Source organism: Oncorhynchus nerka, linkage group LG13 (genome assembly GCF_034236695.1).
Source record: "Oncorhynchus nerka isolate Pitt River linkage group LG13, Oner_Uvic_2.0, whole genome shotgun sequence".
Taxonomy (NCBI): Eukaryota; Metazoa; Chordata; class Actinopteri; order Salmoniformes; family Salmonidae; genus Oncorhynchus; species Oncorhynchus nerka.
Genome location: NC_088408.1, coordinates 70110969 through 70122527, shown reverse-complemented (window position 1 = coordinate 70122527; position 11559 = coordinate 70110969). Strand labels below are relative to the sequence as shown.

The window sequence follows — 11559 nt, the reverse complement described above, 5'->3', positions numbered from 1 at the left end:
CATGGGGAAAAAAAAAATCCTGGAAAACCTCTTGGCCCTAAGGAGAATGATAACATTATAACCCGTTACACAGACAACTGCGATTGGACAAAAATATATAACAAAACTAACAGGGCTGAACTCACTATATGCAGGGTTGCAATGTGTAGGCCTTCGCATCTGTAAAAAAAAACTAAACACTCTTACAGTATGACATCACTATTGAGTTGATTAATTCCAGTCAATCATTTTTTATTAAAAAGACCTAGGAAGCCTAGCACCCGAATTGTGAATATAAATCAAACTTGATCACATTCACATTTTCTCAGAACACAAATAAATTGGCTCTTTTAGGCTATAAATACATACAGTGGGGCAAAAAAAATATTTAGTCAGCCACCAATTGTGCAAGTTCTCCCACTTAAAAAGATGAGAGAGGCCTGTAATTTTCATCATAGGTACACTTCAACTATGACAGACAAAATGAGAAAAAAAATCCATGCAATGATTTGCATGATATTTATAAAGATGACGCCTGGTTTATTGTAATGTTGTAAAGTAGGCCTACTGTGCTTTTTTATTCGTGTGAGAGGGTTAACCATTCATTTTTGATAGGCAAATGTTACTTGATGAAGACATGCTGTTACAGCAACACTGTGCTTTTATATTGAAGCTAAAATGTTGTGTAACCTACAGACAAGAAAATAAACCCTTTTATTTGTCTGCACACACAGTACCAGTAAAACAGTTTGGACACACCTACTCATTCCATTTTTTTTTTTTTTACTATTTTCTACATTGTAGAATAATAGTGAAGACATCACAACTATGAAATAACACATATCGGATCATGTAACCACAAAAGCGTAAAACAAATCCAAATATATTTTATATTTGAGATTCTTCAAAGTAGCCACCCTTTGCCTTGCTGATAGCTTTGCACACTCTTGGCATTCTCTCAATCAGCTTCATGAGGTAGTCACCAGGAATGCATTTCAATTAACAGATTTGCCTTGTAAAAAGCTATTTGCGATATTTCTTTCCTTCTTAATGCGCTTGTTCCAATCAGTTGTGTTGTGACTTTAGCGGTGGAATACAGAAGATAGCCCTATTTGGTAAAAGACCAAGTCCATATTATGTCAAGAAGAGGTCAAATAAGCAATGGGAAACGGAAGTCCATCATTACTTTAAAGACATGAAGATCAGTCAATCCAGAAAATGTCAAGACCTTTGAAAGTTTATTCAAGTGCAGTCGGAAAAACCATAAAGCGCTATGATGAAACTGGCTCTCATGAGGACCGCCACAGGAAAGGAAGAAACAGAGTTCTCTGCTGCAGAGGATACATTCATTAGAGTTAACTGCACCTCAGATTGCAGCCCAAACAAATGCATCACAGAGTTCAAATAACATAACCGTCAAAATCAACTGTTCAGAGGAGACTGCGTGAATCAGTCCTTCATGGTCTAATTGTGGCAAAGAAGCCACTACTAAAGGACACCAGTAAGAAGGTAGTTTTTGACTTCCGGCGCCGACTGAGATGGCCGCCTCGCTTCGCGTTCCTAGGAAACTATGCAGTTTTTTGTTTTTTTACGTGTTATTTCTTACATTAGTACCCCAGGTCATCTTAGGTTTCATTACATACAGTCGAGAAGAACTACTGAATATAAGATCAGCGCCAACTCACCATCAGTACGACCAAGAATATGTTTTCCGCGACGCGGATCCGGTGTTCTGCCTTACAAACAGGACAACGGAATGGATCGCATGCAGCGACCCAAGGAAACGACTCCGAAAAAGAGGGAAACGAGGCGGTGTTCTGGTCAGACTCCGAAAAAGGGCACATCGCGCACCACTCCCCAGCATTCTTCTTGCCAATGTCCAGTCTCTTGACAACAAGGTTGACGAAATCCGAGCAAGGGTAGCATTCCAGAGGGACATCAGAGACTGCAACGTTCTCTGCTTCACAGAAACATGGCTTACTGGGAAGACGCTATCCGACGCGGTGCAGCCAACGGGTTTCTCCACGCATCGCGCCGACAGAAACAAACATCTTTCTGGTAAGAAGAGTGGCGGGGGCGTATGCCTCATGACTAACGAGACATGGTGTGATGAAGGAAACATACAGGAACTCAAATCCTTCTGTTCACCTGATTTAGAATTCCTCACAATCAAATGTAGACCGCATTATCTTCCAAGAGAATTCTCCTCGATTATAATCACAGCCGTATATATCCCCCAAGCAGACACATCGATGGCTCTGAACGAACTTTATTTAACTCTTTGCAAACTGGAAACCATTTATCCGGAGGCTGCATTCATTGTAGCTGGGGATTTTAACAAAGCTAATCTGAAAACAAGACTCCCTAAATTTTACCAGCATATCGATTGCGCAACCAGGGGTGGTAAAACCTTGGATCATTGTTACTCTAACTTCCGCGACGCATATAAGGCCCTGCCCCGCCCCTTTCGGAAAAGCTGACCACGACTCCATTTTGCTGATCCCTGCCTACAGGCAGAAACTAAAACAAGAGGCTCCCACGCTGAGGTCTGTCCAACGCTGGTCAGACCAAGCTGACTCCACACTCCAAGACTGCTTCCATCACGTGGACTGGGACATGTTTCAGACAAGGGCCAGATGGAAATATTGACGAATACGCTGATTCGGTGTGCGAGTTCATTAGAACGTGCGTCGAAGATGTCGTTCCCATAGCAACGATAAAAACATTCCCAAACCAGAAACCGTGGATTGATGGCAGCATTCGCGTGAAACTGAAAGCGCGAACCACTGCTTTTAATCAGGGCAAGGTGTCTGGTAATATGTCCGAATATAAACAATGCAGCTATTCCTCCGCAAGGCTATTAAACAAGCTAAGCGTCAGTACAGAGACAAAGTGGAATCTCAATTCAATGGCTCAGACACAAGAGGCATGTGGCAGGGTCTACAGTCAATCACGGACTACAAGAAGAAACCCAGCCCAGTCACGGACCAGGATGTCTTGCTCCCAGGCAGACTAAATAACTTTTTTGCCCGCTTTGAGGACAATACATTGCCACTGACACGGCCTGCAACGAAAACATGCGGTCTCTCCTTCACTGCAGCCGAGGTGAGTAAGACATTTAAACGTGTTAACCCTCGCAAGGCTGCAGGCCCAGACGGAATCCCCAGCCGCGCCCTCAGAGCATGCGCAGACCAGCTGGCCGGTGTGTTTACGGACATATTCAATCAATCCCTATACCAGTCTGATGCTCCCACATGCTTCAAGAGGGCCACCATTGTTCCTGTTCCCAAGAAAGCTAAGGTAACTGAGCTAAACGACTACCGCCCCGTAGCACTCACTTCCGTCATCATGAAGTGCTTTGAGAGACTAGTCAAGGACCATATCACCTCCACCCTACCTGACACCCTAGACCCACTCCAATTTGCTTACCGCCCAAATAGGTCCACAGACGATGCAATCTCAACCACACTGCACACTGCCCTAACCCACCTGGACAAGAGGAATACCTATGTGAGAATGCTGTTCATCGACTACAGCTCGGCATTCAACACCATAGTACCCTCCAAGCTCGTCATCAAGCTCGAGACCCTGGGTCTCGACCCCGCCCTGTGCAACTGGGTTCTGGACTTCCTGACGGGCCGCCCCCAGGTGGTGAGGGTAGGCAACAACATCTCCTCCCCGCTGATCATCAACACGGGGGCCCCACAAGGGTGCATTCTGAGCCCTCTCCTGTACTCCCTGTTCACCCACGACTGCGTGGCCATGCACGCCTCCAACTCAATCATCAAGTTTGCGGACGACACAACAGTGGTAGGCTTGATTACCAACAACGACGAGACGGCCTACAGGGAGGAGGTGAGGGCCCTCGGAGTGTGATGTCAGGAAAATAACCTCACACTCAACGTCAACAAAACTAAGGAGATGATTGTGGACTTCAGGAAACAGCAGAGGGAACACCCCTATCCACATCGATGGATCAGTAGTGGAGAGGGTAGCAAGTTTTAAGTTCCTCGGCATACACATCACAGACAAACTGAATTGGTCCACTCACACTGACAGCGTCGTGAAGAAGGCGCAGCAGCGCCTATTCAACCTCAGGAGGCTGAAGAAATTCGGCTTGTCACCAAAAGCACTCACAAACTTCTACAGATGCACAATCGAGAGCATCCTGGCGGGCTGTATCACCGCCTGGTACGGCAACTGCTCCGCCTCAACCGTAAGGCTCTCCAGAGGGTAGTGAGCTCTGCACAACGCATCACCGGGGCAAACTACCTGCCCTCCAGGACACCTACACCACCCGATGTTACAGGAAGGCCATAAAGATCATCAAGGACATCAACCACCCGAACCACTGCCTGTTCACCCCGCTATCATCCAGAAGGCGAGGTCAGTACAGGTGCATCAAAGCTGGGACCGAGAGACTGAAAAACAGCTTCTATCTCAAGGCCATCAGACTGTTAAACAGCCACCACTAACATTGAGTGGCTGCTGCCAACACACTGTCATTGACACTGACCCAACTCCAGCCACTTTAATAATGGGAATTGATGGGAAATGATGTAAATATATCACTAGCCACTTTAAACAATGCTACCTTATATAATGTTACTTACCCTACATTATTCATCTCATATGCATATGTATATACTGTACTCTAGATCATCGACTGCATTCTTATGTCACTAGCCACTTTAACTATGCCACTTTGTTTACTTTGTCTACATACTCATCTCATATGTATATACTGTACTCGATACCATCTACTGTATGCTGCTCTGTACCATCACTCATTCATATATCCTTATGTACATATTCCTTATCCCCTTACACTGTGTATAAGACAGTAGTTTTGGAATTGTTAGTTAGATTACTTGTTGGTTATCACTGCATTGTCGGAACTAGAAGCACAAGCATTTCGCTACACTCGCATTAACATCTGCTAACCATGTGTATGTGACAAATAAAATTTGATTTGATTTGATAAGAAGAAGAGACTTGCTTGGGCCAAGAAACACGAGCAATGTACATTAGACCAGTGGAAATCTGTCCTTTGGTTTGATCAGTTCAAATTTGATATTTTTGGTTCCAACCGCCGTGTCTTTGTGAGACAGAGTAGGTGAACTGATGATCTCCACGTGTGGTTCCCATCGTGAAGCATGGAGGAAGTGTGAAGGTGCTTTGCTGGTGACACTGTCTGTGATTTATTTAGAATTCAAGGCACACTTAACCAGCATGGTTACCACATCATTCTGCAGCGATACGCCATCCCATCTGGTTTACGCTTAGTGGGACTATAATTTATTTTTTCAACAGGACAATGACCCAACACACCTCCAGGCTGTGTAAGCGCTATTTGACCAAGAAGGAGAATGATGGAGTGTTGCATCTGATGACCTGGCCTCCACAATCACCCGACCTCAACCAAATTGAGATGGTTTGCGATGAGTTGGACCGCAGAGTGAAGGAAAAACAGACAAGTGCTCAGAATATGTGGGAACTCCTTCAAGACCATTGGAAAAGCATTCCAGGTGAAACTGGTTGAGAGAACGCCAAGAGTGTGCAAAGCTGTCATCAAGGCAAAGGGTGGCTACTTTGAAGAATCTCAAATATTAAATATATTTTGATTTGTTTAACACTTTTTTGCTTACCACAGGATTCCATGTGTTATTTCATAGTTGTGATATCTTCACTATTATTCTACAATATAGAAAATAGTAAAAATAAAGAAAAACCCTGGAATGAGTAGGTGTGTCTAAACTTTTGACTAATACTGTATATATATACATATATACACACACACACACTACCGTTCAAAAGTTTGTCCTTGTTTTCCATGAAATCATGCATGAATTTCGTTGCAAAATGAATAGGAAATATAGTCAAGATATTGACAAGGTTATAAATAATGAATTTAATTGAAATAATAATTGTGTCCTTCAAACTTTGCTTCGTCAAAGAATCCTCCATTTGCAGCAATTACAGCCTAGCAGACCCTTGGCATTCTAGTTGTCAATTTGTTGAGGTAATCTGAAGAGATTTCACACCATGCTTCCTGAAGCACGTCCCACAAGTTGATTTGGCTTGATGGGCACTTCTTAACACGCGCTCCAGCAGGTGTATCTCACTGATCATCCCTAAAGCCAACACCTCATTTGGCCGCCTTCCGTTCCAGTTCTCTGCTGCCTGTGACTGGAACGAATTGCAAAAATCGCTGAAGTTGGAGACTTTTATCTCCCTCACCAACTTCAAACATCTGCTATCTGAGCAGCTAACCGATCGCTGCAGCTGTACATAGTCTATCGGTAAATAGCCCACCCAGTTTTACCTACCTCATCCCCATACTGTTTATATTTATTTACTTTTCTGCTCTTTTGCACACCAGTATCTCTACCTGTACATGACCATCTGATCATTTATCACTCCAGTGTTAATCTGCAAAATTGTAATTATTCGCCTACCTCCTCATGCCTTTTGCACACAATGTATATAGACTCTCTTTTTTTCTACCGTGTTATTGACTTGTTAATCGTTTACTCCATGTGTAACTCTGCTTTATATTGGCTTTATATTGGCCATGTCGCAGTTGTAAATGAGAACTTGTTCTCAACTAGCCTACCTGGTTAAATAAAGGTGAAAAAAAAAAAAAGTACCATATGGTCAAGTTGCTCCCACAACAGCTCAAGAGGGTTGAGATCCGGTGACTGTGCTGGCCACTCCATTATAGACAGAATACCAGCTGACTGCTTCTTCCCTAAATAGTTATTGCATAGTTTGGAGCTGTGCTTTGGGTCATTGTCCTGTTGTAGGAGAAAACTGGCTCCAATTAAGCACTGTCCACAGGGTATGGCATGTCGTTGCAAAATGGTTTGATAGCCTTCCCTCTCCAAGATCCACCAAAGCACCCCCAGACAATCACATCGCCTCCACCATGCTTGACAGATGGCGTCAAGCACTCCCCCAGCATATTTTTTTTTTTTTTTTGCGTCTCACGAATGTTCTTTGTGATCCGAACACCTCAAACTTAGATTCGTTTGTCCATAACACTTTTCCCCCCAATCTTCCTCAGTCTGTGTTCTTTTGCCAATCTTTAATATTTTATTTTTATTGAGATATGTCTGAGATATGGCTTTTTCTTTGCAACTCTGCCTAAAAGACCAGCATCCCGGAGTCACCTCTTCATTGTTTTGTGGGTACTGTTTAATGAAGCTACCAGTTGAGGACTTGTGAGGCGTCTGCTTCTCAAACTAGACACTCTAATTGACTTGTCCTCTTGCTCAGTTGTGCACCGGGGCCTCCCACTCCTCTTTCTGTTCAGGTTAGAGCCCGTTTGCGCTGTTCTGTGAAGGGAGTAGTACACAGCATTGTACAATATCTTCAGTTTCTTGGCAATTTCTCACATGGAATAGCCTTCATTTCTCAGAACAAGAATAGACTGACGAGTTTCAGTAGGAAGTACTTTGTTTCTGGCCGTTTTGCGCCTGTAATCGAACGCACAAATACTGATGCTCCAGATACTCAAATAGTCTAAAGGAGGACAGTTTTATTGCTTTTAATAATCAATCAGACAACAGTTTTCAGGTGTGCTAACATAATTGCAAAAGGGTTTTCTAATGATCAATTAGCCTTTTAAAATGATAAACTTGGATTAGCTAACACAACGTGCCATTGGAACACAGGAGTGATGGTTGCTGATAATGGGCATCTGTACACCAATGTAGATATTCCATAAAAAAATCAGCCTTTTCCAGCAACAATAGTAATCTACAACATTAATGTCTACACTGTGTTTCTGACCAATTTGATGTTTATTTTAATGGACCCCCCAAAAAAAGTAGACAAAAATTTTTTTTTAAAGGACATTTCTAACTGTAGTGTATATACGTTTTATTGTCACATACACTGGATAGGTGCAGTGAAATGTGTAGTAAAGATTTTAATAATATAACGAGTGTTTTATTCAGTTTAATGAATGCTAGAGAGAGAGAGAGAGCAAAAAGTTTAACTTCAAACTATATATTTACCTAATTATTGAAAGGCAAGGATGTTGGCCAAGTAGCTACTGCCAAGTCCAGACATATAAGATGGAATTTTTCCCTCTCGTGTCCATAAACAAACATAAATCCATTCATTTAGACATTATACAAGTCTTATCCATCATAACTGATCAGACAAAATGAGAGATTTTTCATAATATAAATAATGTATGTGGTCAAACTAAAGCTAACTCATTTGCTTGATTAATCCTATTTTTGTTGAGGCTGGCGCTATTTCCTTTGTCCAAGGAAAATCCATAAACTGCAGAATTACTTCCTCCCCACAACACACTCATACACATTTCAGTCTCACACCATATGGAATACCCTCCCACCATATGGAAAGCCTCTTCAGTTTCACGTTCTATGAAAAAACAGTAGAACAAGAAGCAAACTACTGCCAGATTCATTTTTTACCACATAATCAGTTTTTCAGTACATCTTTTTCACAGACGTGCACTTGCTCTATGGCTCAAAGCAGCTAGTACAGACAAACAGGCGCATGCTACTGCAGTTATCCAAGGGCCATCCAGACCTAGCAAATTCAGGGCCAGGATGTCAGGATCAGCATGCCATGGAATTTTGTGAGTGTGAACATGCAGAAACAGCTAGTTGACAAAGTAAACCAATTGCTGGTAGACTTGCTCCCCCTGCTGGTTGAGAAAGAACTGCACCAGATAAAATCAATCCCTTACCAGCCAGTTTAGGTGTGGACCTTAAGAAAACAAACACAAAACAGCTGAACACAAGTGACTGCCTCACAGATAATCTTCTAGTTAACCTGATAAGTAATGTGTTGTGTTGACTTTGGTTAAGCTGGGTGTCCCTGTGTTATTGTGGGGGTTCCAGGAGCTCCTTCAGATGTCCATCTGGTGCTAGCTGGTAAGGTACCTGGGACTTCTTGTTTGTGTGGCTCCGGAGGGAGGGACAGCACTGGAGAAGGAGTCTGCAGACATCTTCATGGCTCTGCTCTGCAGCCTGCTCCCTTTGTCAACACACACCAGCGTAAGTGATACAACTACAGCAGGGATGGGCAACTTTGATGGGGTGGGCCCCACAAAATATCTGAACTCATGATGGGTTGCAGTGGCTCACGGGTCTGTGTTCCCACATCCATAACCCCACATGCATTCAGAGCCAGCCCTTAGTTACATTTAGTTGGCGAGGAGAGAAAATAATTGTAGTTTTACAGCTAATTTCATGCAATTCTACATATTTTGACATATTTGTGGTTAATATCATATCTGAGTGACAGTGACGAATAAAATCAATGGAGGCCCCCTGGCCGGAAATAGCTGGTTAGACTAACTTACCAATCTAAAACCTGGGCTAATTGAGTGACTGTAAAGACTAATCTCTCATGGACAGATACACGACTTTCGCGGGAATTTTACTTCTGGGTAACCGAGATTAGTCAGTGACTGACATACGAGAAAAAATTGCTGATGCACAACCAAATTTGGTCTTCACATCTTATTGGATTTGCAACATTGCAGAAACAAATTGTATTTTGTCAACTTTATTTTCTAAATAAAAAATTATAAACTTAAGACAAAATGGCATAGACAAAGTGATTGGCACCGTGGAGCTAGTACTTGGTAGCGCATCTTTTGGTCAAGATAACTGACAACAAATGCTTCTTGTAGCCATCAAATAGCTTGCTGCACCATACTACTGTCAATGTGGGCAACTCTTCAGCAGCAAACTGCTCTAATTCTTAAACTTCTATTTTAAGATCTCTCCATAGGTTTTGGATGTGATTCAGATCTGGACTCTTCGCTGGCCACTCCAGAACAGTCCAGCAGTTGGTAGAGGGACCACTTAAACATGACAGGTAGCCTAGTGGTTAGAGCGTTGGGCCAGTAACTGAAAGGTTGGACTGTTCAAATCCCCAAGCTAACAAGGTAAAGATCTGTCGTTCTGCCCATGAACAAGGCAGTTTAACCCACTGTTCCTAGGCCATCAATGTAAATAAGAATTTGTTCTTAACTGACTTGCCTAGTTAAATAACGGTTAAATAAAAATAGCTCAGGGGTGCCAATAATTTTGCCCATTCCCAAAGTTAAGTTTTAATTTAAAAAATTACATGTTTTTTTCAATGTTGAAAATCCATTAACAACGTACGGTGAAAAAACGTTTGTTTTTCATTTCAACTTATTTGAGAAGAAATAGGAAATGATTAAAGTGCAAGGGTGCCTATATATTTGGCTCCAACTGTATTTATAAAAAAGAAAATCGAAGGAAAATTGATCCGTGGGCCACCAGTTGCTCATCCCTAAATTACAGTATTGCCTTACAACATAATGCAGCCGTTATTGCTTCAAATCAAATCAAATCTCAACCACACTGCCCTAACCCACCTGGACAAGAGGAATACCTATGTGAGAATGCTGTTCATCGACTACAGCTCGGCATTATTTTCCTTTTATAGCCATCGACTAGTACTGCACCTTATGTAAAGGGGAGGATCCATCACCATCACATAGCTGGGGATCTGCCCCATGGTGAAGCAACAGCTGGACCACGTCCAGCTGTCCACAGTAGGCAGATCGGTGAAGAGGCGTGGCCCCACCTGGCGTCTGAGGGTTGGCACATGCCCCGCTCTCCAGAAGGAACTTACATACAGACTTATGCCCACTGCGGCTGGCATAGTGCTGAAATAAATCACAACCATTACACATGGTTAGGAGGATCAGTTCAACTCAGACAAAATGTGTTACCAAATATAGGTGAAATTATAAGTTGTGCCTTTTGGAGACATCCTCACCAGAGCAGTGTAATTGGCTGAGTCTCTTAGGTTAGGGTCTGTACCCTTCTTGAGGAGTGATTTGACCCTCTCCAAGTCTCCATCCATTGCAGCAGACCAAATACCTGTAATATCACTCATACTTCACTCATTACAGCTATATATCTGTTTTGTGATCCATTTAACCAGGCAAACTGTTAATGAGTACTAAAGTACCAAATATAGTTACCTCTTTCAAAGTCCATTTCATCCAATGTTTGGTGCGCACTGGGGGACGCAAGTTGGTGGGAACAACACCTAACGTTACATTGATGGCCTCCAGACGACATTGCAGTCTTCAGTGCAGTTGTTTATGTTCTTGTATAAAAAAACGCATTTGAAAAACAAAGCACGAAAATAGAGGAAACGTTGCACTCGGTAGCTGGCTTCCAAGTCCCACTACTGTACGTTGCTAACGTTAGCTAGCTAATGTTGTTAGCTACAGCTAGCTAGCTCTCATAAGTAGCGAACACAGATGCTAGCGAAAACCGGACGATTGTCTGCAAACGTGTCCCTAAAGTAACCGAGCTTGAGTTTAGCTATTTATCTGGACTCAAAGCTAATAATCTTGAACCACCATCACAGAATGTATACAAATACTTGTGTAACTAACCCGTGATGAACACGTGTACACAGGAACTCGACATAAAGCCATGCTGTAAACATTTTCAAAATAAAGGTTTGCTACAAGAGTAGACAACGTAACTCATACTGGCAATCATTTGTTGGAATTTAGTTAACTAGGCAAGTCAGTTAATTAAT

At 42.5% G+C, this 11559-nt stretch overlaps 1 protein-coding gene across 1 annotated transcript; it reads right to left on the bottom strand.

The window, feature by feature from the left end:
* Positions 1 to 7499: 7499 nt before the first annotated feature.
* On the bottom strand, positions 7500 to 11436 carry ankrd39 (ankyrin repeat domain 39). The gene is made up of 4 exons (XM_029677992.2): positions 10988 to 11436; positions 10780 to 10883; positions 10463 to 10666; positions 7500 to 8990 (listed from the first exon to the last, which is right to left on the bottom strand). The coding sequence occupies exons 1-4, from the start codon at positions 11085 to 11087 to the stop codon at positions 8844 to 8846; spliced, it is 555 nt and encodes a 184-aa protein (XP_029533852.1). The 5' UTR covers positions 11088 to 11436; the 3' UTR covers positions 7500 to 8843.
* Between the last annotated feature and the right edge of the window lie 123 nt (positions 11437 to 11559).

Coding starts and splice junctions, on each gene's coding strand:
- ankrd39 (XM_029677992.2), bottom strand. CDS start 11,087: ATGTCGTCTGGAGGCCATCAATGTAACGTTAGGTGTTGTTCCCACCAA. Junction 10,884..10,987: donor TGAAATGGACTTTGAAAGAG/GTAACTATATTT, acceptor GTGATATTACAG/GTATTTGGTCTGCTGCAATG. Junction 10,667..10,779: donor CAGCCAATTACACTGCTCTG/GTGAGGATGTCT, acceptor GATTTATTTCAG/CACTATGCCAGCCGCAGTGG.